The sequence below is a fragment of the Ambystoma mexicanum genome, chromosome 3q, assembly GCF_040938575.1.
Source record: "Ambystoma mexicanum isolate Mex_15411 chromosome 3q, UKY_AmexF1_1, whole genome shotgun sequence".
NCBI classification, from domain to species: Eukaryota; Metazoa; Chordata; class Amphibia; order Caudata; family Ambystomatidae; genus Ambystoma; species Ambystoma mexicanum.
The window spans coordinates 207,325,772-207,350,233 of NC_090926.1; the positions used below are offsets into that span (position 1 = coordinate 207,325,772).

Consider the following 24,462-nt stretch of genomic DNA (forward strand, 5'->3'; position numbering starts at 1 on the left):
CTACAGGCCTTCTACTTCACTCTGTCTGGCAAACTGCTTCTCTTCATTTCCTGCAGCCTGCCCCAGTTGGAACGCTCCAGGGACACTCCGGTGCTTTCTTGCTACCAGTGCCCAACTCACAACGGGGTGGGGGGGCTTCTCAGAATAACGCTTTTCATTGCACGACCTATATATTCACAGTCTTCATGGGGAAAGCTTTCCAAAACACTTCCCGCTGTGCAACCTCTGAATACAAGGTCTTTGAAGTTACAGCCCCTCTCAGAGCCAGCATCCGATCTGCAAATCGCATAAGCTTCAGCGTCTCTGCTTCCCCTCAACTTATGCTTCAACTGCAATGTCGAGTTATTGCAATCAATCCACCTCTCACTACTTCGCCTTGTGGCCTGCCCCTGAGGGTGCCTTTTATATCTCCCAGTTCCACTTAGGTGTGGGTCATTAACACTATTCGATTGCAACTTGTAGTTCGGTGCCTCTGCATCGCTCATCTTCGTCTCAGTACTTGGGGCTTGAAATCCCCAATATTCAAATTGCTATTTTTCCTCTGCCTGTTTCTAAATGTACCAACTTCATTTCCGTTATTAATTACACCATCTAGAGGAGTTTATAAGGACGTAATGAGAGGTTCTTTTTTTACAGGGGAATTGGGGTTTTCAGAATGTTAGTAATTTGAGATTTGGATTTAACATTTCCCTGTTGATTACAGGAGCTTCCACCACCATAAATGTGAGTGACTTTGTGAGGGGGCAATCTTACTCCCAATACCTGATTATTACATTTTTTATCCCCATCAAGATAATTAGCTTTGGGAAAGAAAACCTCCCTTTGACAACAAGCCATTAAATATTCTGGCATTGCTGTCATGTCTTCCTCCTCTGAGAAATACTGCGTTCCTCCCACCGGAGTCGTCCTGTTCCCCTGGGGCCCGTCTCTTCCCATGTGACCCCCATTACTAACGGAAGCAGGGGTATCCCCCCGATCCCATTAGTCGGAATAATGTGGGTCGGGATATTAGTACGGCAATGTATTCGGTATAGGCGACATTTTTAAGTTGCAGTATTTGTATGTTTCCGCACAGACCAAGAAGCAAGATGTCCAGGCACAGAGGTGCCCCCCCCCTCTAGATGATGCAGACCATCTATAGGCTCACAGCTTCCATAGGTTCTGAATGTGTATCCAACAAGGTGCAGGACTATGAAACGTTTGTACCCACAGCTGAATGGGCGAAGATGCTGTTAAAGGTCTCCCCTGGTCGAAAAGGGGCAGAGCTTCACCTCCGGGAGTTGGCATCAACTGTTTGCTGCAGCAGCAGTTTCTAGCATCCCTTATGTGTCCTCTTGTGCTTTGGATTGCAGGTTTCCTATCGGAGGACCTGCAACAGTCAAACTGAATAGCTATCCAATACTCCAGCTCAGAACGGTTAATTCAGATGCAATCATAACTCTGGATTGGATGTGTGCGACGGGCAATTCCTAAGCAGGGCAGGTATTCTACATAGCTAATTCCTAACCCAACATGGGTGGAAGATGCCCAACCAAAGTGAGCTGAAAAAGCAGGTCTTAAAGGTTAGCCGTTTTCAGCATCATAGTGAAGAAAAGGCTACTGTGTGGTACAATTAGTATTAAGGTGCAAAGGATTGCACCTACAAATACAAAAAGCTGCCACCAATATTTCTGGGCATCACTTTGTAAGTGTAAAGCACCAAACGGAAAAAGAAAAGGGTAACGGGGCTGCACTGCACTACCCTCTTTAAGGGGGTTACTAATGCTAAACAACAAAATGAACAATGTACCCGATGTGCTAAGGGAGTGATTCTGAAAAAGACCTCATTACAGTGGTAGAAGTGTACCAAGAAAAGTGGACCTGACCTTAGTGGAGGACAGGGTAGGCAGGGCATGATGCAACCCCTGTATCATGGGTGTAGCCAGGACAAATTGAATGCCAAGAGTGGGTGGACCAAGCAAAAAGGAGTTTAACTCCTTGATCCCTTTTCTTTTTTTCTCTGTACATTTGTGTATGTGTAACATTTGAAATCAATGGCTTCATCTCGCTGAGCTTAAACTATACTTAACTGAAAAGATACAGCATAGCATGAAACGAGAAAAACATGCCCTGTTATAAGTAGAATATGGTAATTTACCCCAAAGCATAGGTATCAAGACATTGTTGAAAACAACTTCTCTAGATCCAGATATTCTACAGAATAATCGTCTAGTGACGGTTTTGCCATGGCCAGCTAAGATATTCGAAAAGGTGTGGACTTCCCTGCTGCAGGCTCATATTGAGAAATATGGTGTTTTGGATACCTATCAGTCTGGCTTTTGGCGGTTACATGGGACAGAAATCGCACTGGTTGCCGTGTTGTATGATGTATTATGAAATGCTGATGAAGGTGCACTGACACTATTGAGATCCAAGGAGTGAAGGCTGTGCTCCGCTGCCGATGAGTTGTTGCTGAAAAAACGTAGGAAGTACTATTTGCTACGACAAAGTCATCCGAGAGAGCACTTTTGGGATGAATTTAGGATGTGGACTGAGAATCCTGAGATCCTTTTGAACGATTGTTAAATTTGGCTCAGTAGAGAGGGCCTGAAGCTCATCAATTCGTCTTGCTGAAGTTATGGCTACTAAAACGCAACCTTCCATGATAAGAAGCGTAAATCACATCTATGGATGGATTCATACGGTGCTGCCACGGTTGCAGACATGACATTTAGACTCCAAGAAGGTACCGGGCTATGTGCATTAGGGAAACTACATAGTAAATCTTTGAGCAAAACCTTGACCACTGGCTCGGAGACAAGCGAGTTCTGATGTGGTTTTGTGGTGTAGACTGATATGGCGGAGAGATGTACCCTGATGGAAGATGGAGATAGTTCGTCCTTGGCCAGATGTAGTAGGTAGGGTAATACTTGGTCTACAGATAATGTTACTGGATCGAGTTGTGATGATGCACTCCATGCGGTGAAACATGCCCCTTTTTTGGGTGCATAAGTGGAGCGAGTGGATTGCACTCTGGAAGCTTTGATAATATCCCTGCATTCTTTGGGCTGTGTTACGGTTGCCAGTTTTCGCTGTTCAGGAACCATCCTTTGAGGGACAGACTGGCTGGATCATGATGGAGAATCTTGGCATTCTGTTGAGTCAACAGACGCTGGTACGGCCTGAAACAAATGGGCGCTGTGAGAAACCTGAGTGTATTCTCACTCCTACTCCCCTTGGATCCTCTGAGCAGGTGGCCAGGGAAAGTCCATCGCTCTTGGATCATGACCCTGGGGGTGGAGAAGTGAGGGAGGATCACCTGGGTGGATTATCTTTGAGGATTGGGAGTGGGGAACCCTTGGGTGATGCATGGTACACCCCTGGCCCCTTTCTATTGATTAAAAACCTAACCCTTCCCCAACCTGTATGGGCGATTATAAGCCAGCTCCCCTCATTTTGTCGCACATGACATTTGACAGTACTGAGACTAGGAAGAGTGCCTCAGAGGAGTACCGTTGCCAAGACCAGGCAATGATGACTAATAAGCCTAACTATAGTCAAGCCATTAAGAGAAAGGACTCGCACCTGCAACCCTTTTGCACAAGGTAGGTGCATAAAAGGGGTAGGGACAGGAAGTTGAGGAGTGAGAGGTGAAACGCTGATGGGAGCCATTGAGAGCTGTTTTGCTGCCGAAGAAGCACACTTAGGACTGAAGCAGCTGAGGGTCCAGGTGAGTGTGACGTGGGATCAGAAGCTATGTGGGGCAGAGGCGAGACGAAGAAAGGAGACCAGATGAGGAATCGTCCTTCATTCCATCAAAAGGATTGCCAGTTTTCCGTTGGCGGATGCAAGGGCGCGAGAGTGGCGGAGGGGCAGAGAAAAAACCCCTGGAAGGAAGCCACCAAGTTTGTGGCCAGCACGATATGGAAAAGGATTTCAAAGTGAGCCAGTGAGTTTCCCAGATGGAGAAACCCAGTATTACTGTAACCGCGAGTCTCATAAAGTGAACTGCTACGGTTAAATGAGAACAGAGACTTGTACAATGTAGCATAGTGGTTGCGTGCCTTGTTAAAGGAACAAGCACATTGTGAAAGTCTCAGAGCGTTATGAATCCTTACTTTTGAACCAATTAATGTATTGTTGACGTGTTTGCATACCTTAGAAGGAACGTTGTCGAAAGTCTGCAACCAAGGAATGAAAGTAAAACACGTAAAGCGTGTGAACTGTGAATTCGAAGAAAGCCGATGCATATTAAACACCGAACTAAAAGGGAAATTTAACATTGAAGGCAACCAGTAAACTCAGAAGACTGATTGCATGTGTCACAACAAATGAACTCAAATCTTGAATCTGGATGTAATTAAGCAACATATGACTGCATTCAACTCTGAACTGTAATTGGATAATACTGAATAATTGTTGCACAATGAATGAATCTAAACTTTGAAGCTGAATACATTAAAGGCTGAAGGAAACCCAAACAGCGATCCTTAATAAGTGAAACAGTGTGACCAGGCTACTGTCTCAAAAGGGGTGTGACACACATGGTGGCAGAACCATAAGGCGGCTAAGGAGAAACCACAAGAGCCCACCCTAAACCCAGAAACCAATAAAGGAATCCAATTAAAAGTTACTTGGTGCACAGCAGCAAGTACCAAGGAACCTGTGCGAGACATTGAAGTCTTGGGGAAGGGAACCCTGAGATTGGGCAGGTCTGTATGTATTGTCTTGGGACCAGAATCTCATGACGCCCTTTAGTTTGTATTATGTTATTCTGAAACTTGTAGAAGGGAAGCCGAGGATTGGTTCTGAACTATATTGCCTTGAACTGGAGAAAGGTAAACTCAAGACTCTTTTTCATAGAACTTTCTTGTGCTTGGGGAAGGGGAGCTGAGAGAAAGCTGTGAGCTGGAAGAAGCTCAGAACTTTGAGTTGCACACTGTTTCTCTGGACTTTGACATCCCTTCACATTTGTTTGTTCTAGTTGTGAGGGCAGGAATACGTTTTGGACACAGACAGACTATTAAGTTGAACTCTTTGACTCCAACTTCCCTTAGTTTCGCTCAGGCAGGGAAATCTCACCTTAGATATGATATGATAGTTTATTTATATAGCACCTATACACAGTGTGTTTCAAAGCGCTTCAAGGTAAGGGAGGGAACAAGGGAAAAAACAATGACATTCTTACAGGCCATGAACAGTAAGGATGTGAAATTAACTATTGTACTCGGCCTGACGACATTTCAGATGGTGCAAGAGCTAAAACTTAGATAAGGAAGGGAGGGGGAGAGTGGGAAGGAAATGGAAAGAGACAGGCAACTACCTACTAGGCCTGACAACATTTCTGGTAGAGCCGGAAAAAAAGAGGTGAGGGAGAGGGGTGCAGAAAGGTAGGGGAGGAACAAAACAAGCGACTATCATATTAGGCCTGACGACATTTCAGATAGTGCTGGAGGGGGCTTGGGGAGGAAAAAAACAGTAAGGGGAGGAAGGAGGAGACAGACTAGGTTTCTATCATAATAGGTCCAGGGACAATTCTGATAGAGTAAGTGCATAGAAGAAAGTAAGGGGAGGAGATAGGAAAAGGGAGAAGGGAAAGGAGGAGAGAACAGAGCGTTAGCAGTCAAGAGTGGCGAAGCAAGAGGGGAGAGTGAATACAATTGCAGAAGTCAGTAGTAACACATAATGTTGCAAGCCAGGATACAAGATGAAGATGGGAACAGCATGAATCAGGGCCACCATGAGTACAAGATGCAAAAGAAGTTCAGCATGAGAGTTGAGAAAGGGTGACGCACCATGAATGAAGTCCATAAAAGTCAAATCCAGCATTAGCATAGGGCAAGTTAAGCCTTCAACCATCTTGACGTTAAAGTTAATAAATATCTTTTGTTTGAACTTTGTCTGTGTTTTGCTTCATGATGCCTTCACAGCACCTCTTGAGACATTTGTAGGAGGGTTGAATACCAAACTTGTTGTGCCCATCCCAGTGCTATGAGGATCATTTGGCATGGTTCCTCCTTCCTGCGTGGAAGAACTCATGCTATCTATGTTGGTGGGGGAAGAGTTGAGGGGGACCCTTATAGGAAGTATCCTGTCCAATTCAGGGAGAAGGCATTCCCCTGGGATTGGTTTTCCTGGTACCTGGAGGCAAAGCGAGAGCACTTTACGTTGCTGTTTCTTTGCCAATAAATTGATCTGTGGCTATCCCCATTTGCGGAAGATTCGATTCAATTCCTTGTTGTCCTTCCCATTCGTGGGATGAGTAATCCCTGCTGAGTTTGTCCACCAGGACATTGTCCTTACCTGGCAAATTCCCCCCTCCCCCCATCACTTGGACTCTGTGCCGACTTGTTTCTGCGCTTGTGCCTCCCTGTTTGTTGGTGTAGTGCGTGGAGGTTGTATTGTCTGTCTGGACTGTGACAACCTGGCCTGTTAACACCGGCTTGAAACACTTCAGCACCCAACGTATAGCCCAGAGTTCTAGGACATTGATGTTGAGGTGCGAGTCCTTTTGCGACTATGCACTCTTTGCTTGCAGCTCCCCTAGATGTGCTCCGCAGCCTGACAGGGATGCATAGATTCTGAGGAGTAGTGTTTATGGGGTTGCCTGAAACAGCATGCCTTGATTTAGATTCCTTTCCTTGGCCCACCACTGTAGTGCCTTGTGAAAGGGCAGTGTGAGGTTTACATCATCAGCACATAAGCCGTCGGCTTATGTCCATTGGTGGTCCAGCGTTTCCTGGATTTGTCATTTGTAACCTGCAGTTGGGAATCTGGTATATACAGGAGGACATCATGCCCAGGAGTGATTTGAACTGACGTACCTTAGAGGAGGCATTGTCGAGAAACCATGAAACCAGCGCTAGCATTTCAGTTATCCTTTCAGAGGACGGACATACTCTTGTAATGCGAGTAATCAACTCTGCTCCAAGGACGAGGGCAATTAAAGCCGGTACCAGCGATGATTTGGGTTTGTTGATGGAAACCCATAGTACTTCCAGCATTGTTGTCTGTGCGACTGCTGCAACCCCTTGAGAGTTTGCCTTTATTAGTCAGCCGTCTAAGTATTGGAACACCTCTATCCCCGTTTGCTTGAGGTGTGCTGCCACTGGTGCTAACCACTTTGTAAATACCTGTGGGGCTGATTTGAGGCCAAAAGGGAGCAGGCAGACCTTGAAATGTGCTTGCCCCACTGAGAACCTGAGATGCTGTCTGTGTCCCGGGTGGACCTGAATATGGAAGTGCACATCTTCCACATATACAGTCGCCAGGAAGTCGTTCTTGTTTAACCAGCGGAGCACCTGTTCGAGACATCATTTTGTATTGTATGCATTTGATGAATTTGTTTAAGGCCCTCGGTCTAATATTGGGTACCACTGTCCGTTATTCTTTTTGATGAGAGAGAACCGAGAATAGAACTCTTCATCTCTGATTTTCTGGCACAAGTGCCCTGTGTTTATCCTGTCCTGGGCGAGTCTCTGTTCAAACAGGGTTTGGAGAGCCTTTCTAGATCTCCTTAGTTCCTATCTAGTTATTTGCAAGTTCCAGTTTTGTTGCTGCTGCCATCTCACTGAAAACAGTCTGGAGTTCCCAGTCATCGACAAAGGTTAGGTGCTGGTTTCCCCATCTATTAGGATGTATGTGTGCTAACTCAGACACCAATCCAAATCATGCCTCCTTGAAATCTTTAGCTGTCGCCACAATGAAGCTTTCTCACATTTCTCTGCTGAGAACAGGATGTGAATTCAGTGTTTAATCCGGAGATCCTATACTAATGTTGGCCAGATCTAGTCCACGCTGCCCGGGCCTCGGGGCTTGTGGGCGCATTGGTAGCCATTATCATACATGACCTCATCGGTTTCCTTTCACAAAAAGGTGAAGGTGGGGAACTCTGAAAGAGTTACTGATCCAATAAGTGATGACTAGGGGCTCTGGTTCAGGTAGCAGATATGTGCTTTAATTAAAAAGGACTGCAAAGATACTGGGTGACTTGCCACAGTTTGTCCCTGCGTCTATCTTACTGGGTGCACCCACCTAACTGGACAAGATTACATGCCAAGGAAAGCATGAAGTTACCTTTTGGCGAACGTCCTGAGAAGCTTCCGATCTCTTGGGTATCTCTTAGGAGAGCATACGTGTGACGTTTGATGGCTCACAATGCACTTAGGATAAGCAAACAGAGCAGGAGGCTAAGGCAGAGACGCATTGCAGGACTTCAGACCCAACAAGCAAAACAGGGGCAGGGAGAGTGACATGGGGCAGAACGAGGGCAAGGAGAGTGACCTGGGGCAGAACGAGGGCAAGGAGAGTGACGGGCAGAACAGGTGCAGGAAGAGTGACATGGAGCAGAACAGGGGCAGGGAGAGTGACATGGGGAAGAACGAGGGCACGGAGAGTGACATGGGGCAGAGCGGGGCAATGAGAGTGATGTGGGGCACATTTGTGGCGTTGAGTGACTGGGCCAGTGTCATGGGCACAACTGTGGAAGTAATCAAATTTGGAAGAACAGGGACAGGAAGAGCAAAATGGCGCAGAGCTGGATTGATGAGAGACGTGCAAAACTGGCAGTGATCAAAATTGGGTAGAACTAGGGCAGTACAAGCGAAATGAAGGAGTGAGTGGAAAGTGGGTAAGAGACATTGGACAGAACTGGGACAGTGACTGGGCAGAACTGGGGCGTGAGATTGGACAGAACTGCGGCATTGAATGAAAAATAGGGCAGAACTGGGTCGCATAGAGTAATACATCGAACTGGAGGTAGCGGAAGCGGAAGGGGGCAAAGATGGGAAAATGTGTATTACTTTGGAGTAACACCAGGCAGAACTATGGGCAGGGGACTGACAATGGGCAGTAAGAGTGATACAGGACTGGGGCAATTAGGTTAATATTGGGGGGCAAATCGGATGACAATGGCATCAGAAGTCTTGAAATATCCGATGGATTCCCATATAGGACCTTTTGTAAATCCTGTCACTTGTTACAATATAATTTCTTCAAATAATCTGTAAAATGCACCTTTTTAACTCGTATAAGAAAAAGATCTCACTGAACCAGCCTTTGTGTTTTCAGGCTCAATTGCTGAAATCAGACTTTCTAAATCTGGGACATCATTATACCAAGCCACTTCAAAAATCACTAAGCCACACTGCATGGCATTGCTCCCAACACTAGTGTTTGACATGGGAGATAGCTCTGTTTTGTTAGCTGAACAGAAAAGTAAACATAATAATAATTTTGCATTTATATAGCGCTACGAACCCTGGGGTATCTGAGCGCTGCTTATTATTACCCACGGTGTGTGGTGCTCATTTATCGACCTTGGAAGGATGAAAGGCTGAGTTTGGCCCTGCCGGGATTCGAACCTGCGTCAGCAGGCTCCGCACAGATGTCAAAGCGAGCGCTCTATTTGCTGTGCTATCGCACCAGCTACATGCCAGAAACTACCATCTTTCTCCCAGAAGAACCCAAGATCCCCCGCACAGAGCCCAACCTCATTAGAGAGGGTACAGGAGAATTGCTTTGTGCATCTGATCTGCACCTCATCCCAATTTGGCCTCCATTTCGCAGCAGGGCAACATTTACGAATACAGGAAACCTTCATATTCCCTTGGGTGGGAGAAGCATGTACCCACACTTGGACAGCCGGTTGATCTGTGCTTAAAGATCTCAGTGAACATTGAAGGTGCTGCTGACATTACTGTCTCTTGCATTTACCGTGGGACTGATGGTCAGTGTGTAGAAATCTGTGCATGCCCCCCAGAAGAGAGCATGCCCTTTGGAGATCTGAACCTCAGAACCCATTGTAGGTCCACACGCCATTTCCACCAGCTTCTTCAACAAAAACACAATTCCATAATTATAATTTCAGGAGCCATTGGGATATATGGCTGCATGCGCCCTCGCTGTTCCTGATGTGAGATTTCTGATGCTCCACACACAACTCTAACTTTCGACCACTTGGAATCAAGCGTTTCAACCTTGGATAGCATTTTCTCCTTGCCACTTAAGGGATTTTGCAGGACCAAGCTTGGTGGGTTCTGGACTCTAATTTATGATGGGCGTACCTTTCAAGTACCCAATCTCCACCACACCACTGACGACCGACTCCATTCTGTATGTTTGGGGAGCAACAATCGGATCACCTGAGAGAACATGAAAATTTAAGTTTGGAAGAACAGAAATACCACATAAATGTCCTAGACTTTAACAGATGTTGCCTAGCAATGTGCTTTTATGCCACCCATTCAGGGCCCCGGATTTCAGGATTGCTCTTGGCAAGGATCAGCAATGCTCTATTTTAACAAGCAGGGCAGAACACAATCCCTGTGTGTCTACACACACACGCGCACTATAGTTATGGGACAGGGGAATTTTCAGTGGGTTTTTACCACCAAGGTGAGGTTTCATGCATTAAGGCGGAATAATTGAGCCATTTAATGCACACTCCACAAAAATCAGAGCAACAAGAAATGTCCTCTTATGCAACATGAAGAAACTATGGGAAGAGTCAATGGCCCATTCTGTAGTGGTTCTTGTAGTTTTTTCAGCTGGCGGTAGACGCTCTAGAAATCTAGAACTAGATCTGCTCATCTTTCACAAAAACAGTTATTCACAAGGCATCAATGTCCTCAATCAGTGACCCAAGTCACCTGCTTCCTTAGGACCTAACGTATGTCCACCTTGGATTGTCTGAAGACAATTGAAATCTAATCCAAGTGGCAATAAAGGAACCAGCTGGTAGATAATGCCAAAGTAAGTGAATTCTATGTTGTCATTGGGCCTCAGGAACTATGAATCTTCTCGAGTGTAAAGTGGCTGATGTTTTGACAATTGTTTCAGATCTAGCCGAATCCGGCATAAAGAGTGACTCTTGCCACATGCATCTTTCAGCTCTTTGGGCCTGCATAATCAATGAACTCGGTTGTGTTTCCATACGAAACCTAATTGTCCAAAGGCATAGTGCAACCTTTCCTGCTAGCCCCTCATTAATCCAAACTTTGACCTGATTATGTAGATGTGATGGCCTTCGTTGACAAGCTGTTAGAACCAATGGTGGCAGTTAACGGTGGTTAGTTTTCCTGAAAACCATATCTTTAGCTCTGTTGGCATCCGCCTGAAGAGCCAGCCAGCGAACGTTTTGCTCTCTTCTCTGTCTAGCCATTTACTGGTTCCATTGTGATGAAGTAATGCCCGGGACTCGCCCTGGCTTGCTTCACTGCAGTGGTTACAGAATCGCACTTCCATCAGGAAGGCTTCCTGGAGATATTTTTCTTTGTACAATTTGGACATTTTGTTGAGCCAAACGCACAAAAAGACATTGTGATATTCAGTGAAGCATAGTGCAGGGGATCGGGCCTCAACAGCGTCCATCGCTTGCTGCATGGTTTCTCAGACAGGCAGGCATCCCCATGCCCGTGCAGAAGCCAGGGCAGCTTCTGCTGCATTCCAAAGGTACATGCCCTGGGAAGATCGATATGAAGGTGCAACATTGGGCCACACAACTTGCTTTTTGCAAGCTTTGCTGTGCTCTTTGGGCACACGTTCAAGGGTAGCTACTCACCAGGCCAGTCGCTGTCGTAATGATTTTTCTGAATCACTGCCGCCTCCTGACTGCTACCTTCTTTCCAATGAGGGTGATTTGGAGTATCCCCATCGCAGGGAGGATGTAGTCACTAGTGTAGTCCATACGTTTTTTGTGACGCTTTACGCATACACTATTGCATTTTCTGTACATGGCTACTAAAGATGGCTAGCACCCTGTGATGGGCCTGTGCCACAAGACTTTTAACTTGTTCTTTGGCCTTTTTTCTTTCTTCTCAGGCAAGGAAATGCCTTATGTGGAAATCCCATTTGCAGGGAAAGCTGTGCCTTTCACGCACTACGGGGGTGTACTGGGTGTGGCCAGAGGAAGGAGCTATGGACTGTCTAGCCCCAATCCACATCCCTGGTGCCTGAATGTCTATTGCTGGGCAGATGTTGTGACAATGGGCTATGCATGGATGGCTGGCCACTTCCTGTTTGAATGGTGCAAATCCTTACCATTGGTGGGCTTGGGTATGCTCCCAACCTGAATTTTCACTAAAAAGAGGGCTCCTGCAACTGTTGACCTCCATGAAGAGGTGCAGGTCACCGATGACCCAAAGAACGACCCCTGCAGCTGACCAGCATCTACTCCAGTGCTGTCCTGGTGAAACCATGCTCCTCTCTTTTTTTTCTCAAGAAGGCCTTTGTTGGTGCTTTAACCCTTCGACCAGTGGGAACAACCAGTCTTGGCCCCTGCTTGAGGATCTGTGCATGGTGTCTTTGAACTAACCTGTGGACGGACCTGCTCTCTCCTGGGCTTACCTCGCTGCAGCTGTCGCCGTTCCGAGCAGAGCATTGGACCTTTGCACATCTTCAGCTTGTGCCATACGTCGCCTGCTCCTGCATTATCAGTTTTCTTGCATCAAGGGAAGCTGTGCTGTGCTGAGCCTGCTTCTTTGTTTGCTGCTGGAACATGCCTGTTGTTGCCTGACCCTGGTCACCCCCATTGAAACTCCTAGTCTTCGTGTCCTAAAGGTGTCCTGTGGCTGGCTGGCCTGCAGATGTCTTCTTCTCTCCTTCATTGGTTGTTCTTCTGGAAGCTGTTTGGAACCGATTCCTAAGCATTGCGACCAACCAAATCTATATCCAGTCTAGACGATTCTCACAAAAGAAACAAAGACAGAAGAGAGCCTACAATGGATTCCAGAACCTCGACAAGTGGTCCCTGGAGAACTGGACAATCCCACCACCGCCCTCATCTCCCTTAATGTCGTATGGGCATAAAGTCCTGACCCTGACTCACTCTTACCTGACCTTGGATCCCACTCTAGACCTTACCTAGTGTGTTGAGATTGAGTTAAGTACTGCATTTTATATAACTTGTTTACTCTTATTAATCATAACCACTGGCACTGCCAATCTCTTTATAAACCTACCTGAAAAGTATCTACTTTGGAACTGGTGACTTTTGGGCACAAGGCCCCAAACCATGTTATGATTGGACTTTATAAGTGGCAGGGAAGCGGTTTTATGATTATCTTGCAGTGTTTTTTATTTCTGAAGCATATCGCTACTTACCTGTATTACACTGGTCATTAAATCAAATGCCAATTCTATTTCTCCTAATGGTGAATGGATACATTTTGTAAGGCTTTTGTGTGACAATATCTAACTAGATGTTTTATGTTGATGTTAAAGGATATTTGTACCGGGCACTATCACCACCGGAGTGGTGCTCTGGCGGTTCTGAAAGAAAAGAGGGGTGGGGGAAGTTAGTGGGGGATGAGCTGGAGCAGTGCAAGAGAGCAGTCATGTGCTGTTGGTGGCCTCAGACCAGAATTCCGTTGGCTTGGCTTGGGGTGTTGTACTTTCGGAGGTCGTGTGCTGTTGTGCGGGTCTATCCGTTCTTTATTTTGTTGTTAGTGTGGTGAGGTTTGTGCGGATTGCTGTGTTGTAAGTTTGTGGTTGTTTTGTTAGAATTTGAGGTGTATGCAGAGGGTGAAACTGTTAGTGAGTTGGTTAGTTGGCATTCAAGGCTTGAAGTGAGGCACAAATTCTGTGTTTCTAATCAGGTTGGGTGTTAGGCGTCTCCGTGTCTGTCCAACTCGGGGCCTGTGCAACACTCACGGTCCCTTTCCAGTATGGTATCTGTTCATATGTATAACTTTGCCGAGGTTGGGCAACCGGCTGCCTACGTGGCCCCTATTTCTACGCGGGGCAAGGCCGGCATTAGTACGTCTCTTGCAGTCTAGCTCAGACAGCATTCCTAATCTAGTAGGATGATCGGCATTAGTATGCCCGGGTTTACCCCCTCCATGTGTTGAGGCCTGCTCGGCCTTCAACATCTTATTCGGTTGCTCATTCAAGTTACTGCTTCTACCCCCTTTGGTGTGTTGAAATGCTAATGCTTGCACTTATGTCCAGGGGCGGAGTCTGCCTGCATTCACCACTCTTTGGTCCATGCCCCTGCCAATATCTATAGCTTAATTAGTGTGGTAAGTGCTAATGTTCACCCAACTTTATAGAGGTATGATCTATTGTAGCATTTATCGAGTGGGTGAAGGTTGTTCACTGTGAGTTGGCTAGGGATGCTGGATTCTGTCCTTATGGGTGTCGCCTCTCTTGTTGTATTAAGAGTTTCTTTTTACAGTTCTAGATGTTGTCATTGTCGGCCTAGATTAGTTCGCTGGGAGTTGGCTAGGGACGTTGGATTCTGTCCTTATGGGTGTCGTTTGTGTCCTATTAGACATAGTGTTGTCTCTCTTTTTGTAGTAGGAGTTTCTTTGTTTGATTTTTGATGTTGTCATTGTCCTACATTTGTCATCCTTTCCATTGTGTTTCTAGTTCGGTGGTTTTGGTTTTTCAGTTTGCATCTGTGATGCTGAAGAGCCAGGTTTTAATTTTTTTCCTAAATTGTAAGTGGTCTGTGATGATTCTCATTTCTTTCGGGATGTTGTTCCAGGTTTTTGCGGCTAAGTGGGAGAATGAGGTGCCCCCAAGTTTTTTCTTAAGGTATGGTTTTTCTTCCAGACGTATTTCGTTGCTTGATCTTAGGTGTCTCATTGGCTTGTAGATTGTTAGTTTCTTTGGCAGGAATCCAGCTCCTTGTCCACTGATTGCTCTGTGAGTTATGCACATTGTTTTGAAGGTGATGCAATGTTTGACTGGGAGCCAGTGCAGTGTTTTTTAGAGCTGGAGAGATGTGGTCCCTTCTGGATAGTTTGAGGAGTCGCCTGGCTGCTGCGTTTTGGATCCGTTGTAGTTTCCTCAGGAGGTATTCCGAGATAGTGGCTGTTTGCATAGTCGATTCTTGTCATGATTAGGGCAACGATTGTGAGTGTTTTGTGGGTGAAGGAGAGGAAAGATAAGATCTGCTTATTGTGTAACTAAAAGCTTAATAAATAATTGTATTTTTATACTTTGCTATCTAGCTGGTATTACTGGTGTCGCTCTGTTAGGACTCATTGTAGCCCTAGATCTCTTGCACCCTTTCTGAAACTAAGCCTTGCCGCTCTGCTAGATTATCTTGATTGGTTTTGGCCAACCTCTGTGTCTACCCTACTCGCCATAATGGGATGGCCTCCCAAAATCCTCCCACGCAACTGATTTTGTAAATCTATCTTCACCCCACCCACTTCCTGGGGACAGTATTTCAGATTTATGGAGGAAAGTGGACTATGGCTTAGAAGTATATTAGTAACTACGTTTAGTAACTTGTACTAATTATATGATTTTTAAATATGAATTTGTTTGTGAACTGAAGTGGCCTTGTAATCTTTCCTAAAATGGCTGGTCCAGAATTGGGACTCCCGTGGGGCCATGTATTTTCGTTTTCCTGTGGAAAGTGCATATAGACTGAGATTCCGGGGCATGTTGGGAATTGGCAGTACACAGAGCAGTAGTGCCAGCTATAAGGATGGCGCAAATGGTCCTAAGTGAATTTTATGGTGCAGTCTGAAAGATTCTTAGTGCTGTGCCAACCATAAAGCCTACAGTGAGCATGCCTTGGGTCCACCTGAGAAGGTCTTAAAGACGATGGTCAAGGTTTAAATTGTGAATTTTACTGCAAACTCATATTGTCTTTTCGCTTTGCCTTCCTACAGCCCACCAACTTCACCAACCCGGTCTATGCTACATTGTACATGGGAGCGCAGAACAGCCGTAACTCTTTGGCCAGCACAGATGAGAAGAGGGAACTGCTTTCGAGAGGAGATGACGACCTCGGGGACCCCTTAGCGTAGAGAAATCAGAGGGCGCTGGATGTGTGCCACAAACAGAACTGAAAAATAAGAGACAAACCGAGCACTGTACAAAGTGTACAAATGAAGGACAACTTTTATATATGTGATCGCAGTATTATATTTTCTTTAATATTTTTTGGGATTCTTTACTGACCGTTTTGCCGCTTCCTCATTGTGCTGCTGGACCTGTACGGATGGTGTCTCGGATTCCAAGAAAGCAGGCTATGAACGTGTAAAGGCTGAGGGAGGCCGCACATTTTAATGTTAACATTAAGGAGTGTAGTTTCATCCACGTTTTTGCCAAATCTCCCCACCTTTGCGTAAGCTGACCTGCCGCCACTTTTTGGACACTGCGGAGTAGGTTGCCATTTGTACACTCAGTTTAAAATTGGGTTTTTCTATGCTCCCCTTGCTTTGTCATGGTACGTTCCGGTTTCATGCATCCGGGCAGACTTGTCTGGTTTCAGCAGTGGTCAGTCTATTTCGGGGGGGGGGGGGGCTTTGGTACGAGGTGGGTTGCTTTCTTGGGAAACATCTGTGCATTGGGAGTGGTTAGTCTCCACAAAACCTTTAACAGAATGCTTGTTTTAATCAAGAAATTCATTATTATTTGAAAACAAGAACTGTAGAGCCTCAGGTCGACACAGCCAAGTGGATGTCGACCACTTTTCAAAGAAGCTCGAGTGTAGATGACTCGTTTGTGGTTTCAGAGACCAACCTGATGGAAGTGCACTTTGACCTTCAGCCTCCACATGCATTGCTTAGCAGTGCAGCCCCCACTCAACTTGACTGTGTGACTTCTTACAAAATGTTTTGCCGGTACTATTGTCTGCCTGTAGGTTTTTAGACAGTGAGTGTTGTTGGGGTTAAAGCACCTCACGGGGGAGGGGCATAAACAAAAGGCAGGCCAAAGTGGGTGGAAAGGATTTGTTGCTCCCTATAAGTGAAACAAAAGCCTAGACCCCCGCCCTCGCATTTGTCGCCTCTTTCGAGTTGCATATACACGGTACCACCGTTTTTTAATAGTACATCTCGGAGAATACTAATGAGTTTTTAATGCTTTTCTTTGTTTTTTGCACATTTTACAGAAAGAGCAAACTATGTATGAAATGTTAAAGTTGTACCTTCTGTTTTTAAGAAGAATCAAGTGTGGTTTTTATGGTGGCAGAAAAAGTTGAGACAGCAATACAGTGTTAAATCAGGCCTCGAGCTTTGACATTCCACACCCAGCAAATGGCCAGCCTGTTGGGACGAAAGGATTTCCTCCAAGTCTTCAGGGCAGGTCATCAGACTCTTTCTGGGCCTTGAAGGTAAAAGATTGGTGGGAACAGTCCAATAATCCTGTATTTGCATCCGGACTTCTTTGCCCCGTCCATTGAAAGCTGTCTTATCCATTCTCCACTAAGGCAAACTGGTTGGCAATGTGCTATTTTTGAGTGGTGCCATTAAAGGGAGTATGGCTCCCCAACTTCTCTGTGCTCTCCACAGTAGGTCCAAAAAGAAAAGTGAGTGAATGTGTCTTAACATTGTACCTTCATGCACCGGAATAGGTGCCGTTTTGGGAGTTTTTTTCTACTTTTCCCTGCTTTCTCATTCAACTTCCCCCCACTCCTATTCTTTGTGCAGATCAGCCAGTTATCTCCCCAATCCTATTTTATGCCAACTTTTCAGCAACACATTCCATAAAAAAGTGAAACTTTTTGTGGGGCACCCCTTTGGTTCAGGAAAGGGCCTCAATGAAATAGAAGGGCTTGTCCGCCTATTGGTGGCACCAGTCTTTTGGCCAGGAGGAACATCCCAAATTGAGCAGTATTATCTCATTTCCCCCATAACATTATCCCGTTGGATACAGTCATGTTGACTGAATCGCCAAGTGCACTGTTCTGCACAGCCGCCGCCTCCCACTCAAGATGGCTGGATACTTTATACCGCATTATAATCCTGCACACATCTCTACCACATTACCAAGAGTACTACGTAACATTACTGAATGTATTGGCGCATGAAGGTAAAGCTACACAAAAAACACAATTTGACAGTGTGGTTTAGCAGAAAATGGACAGGGCTTGTCAACAGTGACTGCATCTTTGTGAGTGGATTAAAGGGCAATGCGCGAGTAGGAAGCCTTCCTATCAAGTAGCACCTTCCTTCCTACATGCTACACGTTTTAGGACTTGCCTTCTACCAGACTGGGAAACTTGAAACACTAGTTTAGGGGGTTGTGTGGCAACAGGAGTAAGTGCACTCCACTGCCACAACGAAATATCTAGACGGTCTGCAGCTCTCAGTATAAATGGTGTCACGTGAGCGCTTTACATCACCAATGGCTCAATGTCCCGGTCCCAGAAAATGGGCTTCAGTTTCTGCTACTGCAGTTACTTTCAACCACTGCTCGGCTAACATAACCCTTTAAGCTGTTCATCATCCAGCGGAGGGCGCTCTCCTAGTTTCCTCTCACACTTTGCACTTGTGAAGAACTTGTGCACTACAAGATGGCCGTTCACAAGAACAGGTCGAATGCATTTTATTTCTCGTGCAAAAATGATCTAGCGCCCTGCGGGTGTTCTGTATCTAATGGTCTTGATTTTGTGTTGATTGGCTAATGGTAATCTTTACGTCAAAACACTAGTGGGTCTGTTTTTGCACACGCCACATGTAGGGCTACTGTTATTTATCCCTGTAATTAGTATTTTCCTATGTATGCCTGCGCACATTCACTTAGGACCATTTTGCGCTCACTGGGTAATTTCTAATCACATTTCTTCATGCATTTTTGAAGTTGTGGAAGACTCGCCATTTTTTGGTGGCTAACGCCCTTTGTGGTTAGCTTCCCACACTTGCCGATCACACCGCAGATTCTGTCATTCCACTCTCCCCCCACCCCTGCACCCACTCCTCCCCCAGCCATGCGTTTTAATCGGTGTGTAAACTTTCAGTAGCAACACAGGTGATTTGTCTCCGTTTTTCACTTAAATCATTTGATTTAGCTTGCAGCTATTTCATCTGTTTTCTCACTTGAATGCAAATAAAAGCTCAATCCTCACACATTTAAGAAGGGCCCACTTCCTCTTCCTGAAACACTGGGGCGCTCCACAAGGCAGGCTTTTACTTAGGAAGCATCTCCCCGAGGATTATGCCAAGCACTGGTCATTGCTGTGAAGCAGTACAGAAACCTGTTCCCCAAAAGCTTACTGCCCACTACCCAAAGTCAAGGCATCAAAGAGACGTGCCTCACACTCGTGTCTGAATGACGAAGGTGTGAATTAAGGACAAGCGTCTCTTTTTGACTTTGGGTCTCATTATCTGTTCTCTGTGGCCCTGTGCGCTAACTTCGAGACACCCTTGGTAATCTTTCAAACCATGCGTGATCAATCAAGGTGCGCTGCTGCAAGAGAACCTTGCCTCCATTAGGGATACCCCGAATGACTTTGGAGACCCTTAAGGCTCCCGTTGTGTTTATGGTAATCTTGTACAAGATGTGCGCCACATCATTCAGACCCAGGGTAGGGCGCAGCGTCTACTGTGGTTGGCAGTTCAATGTGGCACCTCCAGGATATTTTGGGTAACCCAACAATGGCGTTTAAAGAGTTGGTGTCCCAGTCTGGCTCCTAAATATATTTCCAGAAATTAAGAATCGAATATCTGTCAAAAATGAATAAGAGCCCCATTGTATTACCCCACGCCCGCCATCCCAGCTAAAAAAAAAATCAATTTTTTTTGTAATTTCTTGGAGCATCCTCCACATTGCTAAGGTTTGCATCTTCATTTCTCTCCTTCTGGGCCTTTTACATTTTCTGCCTTGATTGGCCTTGCTAAGCGCTGAGAGCATTCTTTAGTCACTTTACAATACATTGTCTTGGGACCAGTGGAATTTCTGTGCCAAACCTATGTCGGACATTGCTGTCCCTAGGAAGAATGAAGACAAAATACCTGTTCCCACTCCGAAGGTTTTTAAACCGTGTTCCTCACCTGCTTTTGCCCGACTGCCTTTTTGGTTTTATTTTACAAGTTACATCAACAAAGTGCCATTGCTATGCTTTTTAGTTTTTGCTTTTCCTGATTAAAAAAAAAAAAGTTACACAAAAGATAGCTTTTTAATAGCATGTCTCAATCTTTTTTTATTTTATGGAGGGAGGTAAGCAGGAAATTTTAAAAGAAATGTTTTAATAATTTTTTTTGCTGGAGTACTTTACAATTTAACACAAAATATTGTTATAAATAAAAGTGTAAAAAATTGAGATTTTCCCCATCTGCCTCTTGATTCAGCAGGAGGGTTGAGTGGGGGGGCCTTCTATTGTAAGCAGTCGGTGTTGAAATGGAGTAGCTGCTTGATGCTGTCGTGCATTAGACGGATCCGCCATGCGGCTTGCAGAATTTAAAAATTACACCAATCGCAGTTTTATTTTTTATTTAGTTTGGAGTTGTATGACGTTCCGTTACATTAATTACAAAAGGTCTCGTGCCAAAGAAGTATTTTCACATGCTGTACTTAATTATGTCATTGAGTGCAAGGCATAACCTAAGCAGTGTCGTGTAGCAATTTGCTATGTAATTCTGTAGGTTTGCCAATTAAATTGACACTTGTAAAGCACAACTGGCTATTTAAACTATCCTGTTCAATGAAAACAAAAAACTCACCCTACATTCTTCTCTTGCTCTCAACGGTCTCCTCAATCCTCTTCTCTGTTCGCTGAAAGTACAAAGGGGCTAATGAAGAAAGTGCAGCAGTAATCGTCTCCTCCACTCTTAGATGTGCCAAAAGGCTGGGTGGGAGTGCTAGCCAAGAAAAGCTTGTTGTTTGAAAAATAATTGAAAACCAGTATTAATCGGGACAATACTTTTATTAAGTGTACTACATTTTTTTAACGTATGTTTATTGGAATTTTGCATATACAGTAAACCATAACATTCCCGGCCCCTTTAACTGCTCCATCACCGCGGCAGCAGCCCCCTCTTTTCCCCCTCTCGCTTTTTAGGCAGGTGTCCTTGTCCATTAACATAAAGTCCAGTATACGCATGATGTGCGTGCACCACTGTGTTATGGTCCCCTTGCAGATACGCCAGGACCATTCCCCAGTCCTAGCCTATCCGAATCTCGCAATATCCCCCTGAATACTATACGTAGCCCACTCCATTGCGAGCATCCCCCCATAGCCTGTGGAGCCAGTCTATCCCTGTTGTGGAGGCTGTTTCTGCTTCCATTGGTTCGCAATCGCCCGCCATGCTGCTATCAGCATCATCATGGAGGCCTTTTTCTGCGCTTTGAGTGGGCTCAAATAATCCACACATCCACTCCCTGGGGCCAAGAGCTGTATCAAACGTGATCATTGCTTGTATCTGGGTTGTGACCCCCACAGCCCCCTGAATGGGGCAAGCACTGGGCATTCCCACCACATGTGACCCCAGTTCCCTCTTGCCAGACACACTCTCCAGCACTCTTGCAGGGTCATGGTGTGTGTATATAGTATGCAGCTTTACCAGGGTATAGCGCCACCGCATCATTACCTTATACCATATCTCTCGAAGCTGTATAGACTTCATCAATTCAGGAATATTCCCCCGTAGATGATCCCCGAGCTCTGTGGGGACATCCACACCCAATGTGCTCTCCCATTGTTTCATATTTGACAATTGTGGGGCTGGCATGGAGTACAGCAATATTTTATACAGCATGTAAATCATATTTTTGGACCCAGTGTGCAAGGTGATAAACTTGGTTAATTCCTTACTTTAGCTCGTTTAACTGTGGCATCTGACAACCAATGTCTTGGCTGATAATACTCCAATCCCCTTCCGTATCCTCGATGTGTTTACCCGCATCAAGCGTGAGTATTGCAAACCCCTGCACCATATCCCCCAGTTTCCTGTGTCCCACCTTGTGCCATTGCCTAAAGGATCCCTGCACCATCCTAAGCGAGAACTAGGGGTTCACAAACAACTGCGTGAAAGCGGATGGATGTGTAGACAGGACGCCTTGTTCCGGCAGTTGAGCCCAAATATCACATACCACTGACAATATTTGGCTCAAGCGGGTTTTCTGGGGTCTATCCTGTCTATGAATTCACAGTATCTTCATTTGCAACCATGGTTTGATGTTGTCCCCTGAAAACCATTCCTGCATCACCCTCAATTGGGCCGCCTCATAATAATTTGACAACATTCGGGTGTCCTAGGCCCCCTTTACCCCTAGGAGCCATCATGGTTGCGTATTCTGCCAGACAAAAGTTGAACCCAGCTTGTTCAATGTCACAAAAGAATTTCGGGATCGATAGGGTCTCGAAATAGTATAATGTTCTCAGCAGCGTAACCATTTTCACCATCACTACGCGGCCCAGCCACGCAGATTCCACTTTCCCAGATCTGCCCTAATCTGTCATAGCACCACTGGATAATTCTGATCATACAGCTGTGGCATGGCATTAGCAATATTAAGCCCTAGGTATCTTCTGCTCTCCTCTGTCAGGCTAAATGGGGAGTACGAGGCAGGGCGTCCAGATGAGCCGGGGTGAGTGCTAGGCCCCATATCTGATTTCTCTATGATGATTTTAAGCACCGGCTCCTGTTCGATTGTCTGAAGTTCTGCTGCGAGGCCGGTATTGATATTGAGGTCTCCGGGTCAGTCAACGTCATTAACATGTCGGCAAATGCAGCCACTTTGTGCTCACCCACCCCAAATGGCACACCATGAATTTCAAGGTTAAGCCTTAATTACGTAAGTAGAGGTTCTAAAATTAAATATAGTGGACATTAGATACACTAATCTAAACTTTACTGAAAAACATCGACAACGCAGTGTTTTATCGTAGAAGTATTGTAATTCTGCATTATGTAACAACTTCAATTTTCATGAATGGGCTTGTGGGACTATATTTAAAAAAATAAAATTAACATGTACTAGTCTAAACGCTAAATGGATGGGTAACCCCTACTTCGCTGGCAAGAAGGGGAAGCCCCTCGCAATACTGAACAAGGTCAAGCCAGCAGATGTGCAACTAAGTTCACTTAGAAAAACATGGTTCCAACAAAGACATGAAAGCAGTAACCCTAGGTCAACTCCACCGATCACCCCATACAGACCACAGAAAGAGCTTTAAAAAATACATTTTTATTATTTTAGTCAAATTTCATTTAAGAAGCTATTAAATGGTTAGGAATACACACAAGAATAAACATACAGAGATATAAAGTGCAATGTGTGTTAATAAAAGTGCTGGTCACAGAGGGAGGCAATAAACAATTCAATGGCAATAAACAATTCAGGGGAAGAATGACAGTAATCCCTCAAATAGCTGTTCAGTAGCCAAGGCCACCATCTCCATCGGAGAAAAAATTATCTCTCCGGCGAGAGGAGCCAGGTCAACTGGACACTGATGAATATAACGATTTGATTCAATTAATACGTTGGTTAGTTGATAAAATCAACCTATCACATAGGCAATTGAAGAAAAAGGAACAACGAATTAATCCCAAATAGGGCAGTCCAATGGTATGATAGCATTGCAAAGCCTTACAATTCTAAAGCCATACACTAAAAATCTGACATAGGATGCTATGACGTATAGCATCCTATGTCAGATTTTTAGTCTCCCTCTGTGACCAGCACTTTTTTAACACACATTGCACTTCATATCTCTGTATGTTTATTCTTGTGTGTATTCCTAACTATTTAATATCCTCTTAAATGAAATTTGACTAAAATAATAAAAATGTATTTTTTTTAAAGCTCTTTCTGTGGTCTGTATGGGGTGATCGGTGGAGTTGACCTAGGGTTACTACTTTCATGTCTTTGTTGGAACCATGTTTTTCTAAGTGAACTTAGTTTCACATCCGCTGGCTTGACCTTGTTCAGTATAACATGTACTAGTCTATGCATAAGAGAATGTAGGTAGTTGATTCCAAAATGGCTGCCGACGGAGGAGGGTGTTCGGAGCTATGCTCTGTCCTGGGCCTGACTTCTAAGAGTGCCTGCGAAGCAGAAACGGGTGTCCCCGGAACTGCAGTGAAGGAGGAAAAGCTGCAAGTGCCCCCGCCCCACTTATGGGCAAGAGCTTCCGCATCCCAAATGGTGCAGCAGCGATGCTGTGATCTGTGGCCGAGGAGAGTGCCCTGTGCAGCAAGGCCCTCAACAGCAGTGTGGGTCGCACCGCCTTAGTGGGGTGCAAAGTGAGGCATTTGGTGGCGGCAGTAACGGAGGTTGGGGCGTGTGCCTCATCCAATATGCGAGCAGGCAGTTGGTGAAAGAAGCAGCGCAGGGAGATAAGCCCACCACCGGGGGGCTGCCGAGGCAGATAAAAGGAGTGGTACGCGAGTGACCAGACAGAAGAGTCTGTGAGGAACCGAGCCATGTACCAACAGGGACCCGGGCAGATGAGTAGTAGTGCGACCCAGGACCTGTGGCGAGGAGGTCTAGAGAACAGCGTGCTCCCATGGGTTCTCCTGTTGAGGAGAGGAGCATGGCCCTGGATAATCACACAACAGCAGCAGAGGAGAGGGGCTGCGTGGAAGGGGTGAGCGCCTGGGCCTAACGCAGTACACGAATTTCAGAGGTGGAGAGGCCCTGAGTGAGCATAGCCCACCTTGGGCAAGTTGAGCAGAGGAGCACCCATCTTGCCCCCCATACTACAGCGCTTGGACAAAGTGATGGAACATGGCTGAGGGGGACTATAACCCCAGGACTTTAGCGCACAGGTCAGGAGCGTTCCTGCAGGGTTCCATGTGA

At 45.6% G+C, this 24,462-nt stretch overlaps 1 protein-coding gene across 2 annotated transcripts in view; it reads left to right on the forward strand.

The window, feature by feature from the left end:
• The window catches only part of LRP1 (LDL receptor related protein 1), a 1,300,039-nt gene extending 1,280,058 nt beyond the window's left edge, over nucleotides 1-19,981 (forward strand). For both annotated transcript variants that reach the window (XM_069653565.1, XM_069653566.1), the window contains exon 89: nucleotides 15,606-19,981. In XM_069653565.1, the coding sequence (XP_069509666.1) occupies nucleotides 15,606-15,743 (138 nt within the window). In that variant the 3' untranslated portion in view covers nucleotides 15,744-19,981. The remainder of the gene's footprint in view (nucleotides 1-15,605) is intronic.
• Nucleotides 19,982-24,462: the final 4,481 nt, after the last annotated feature.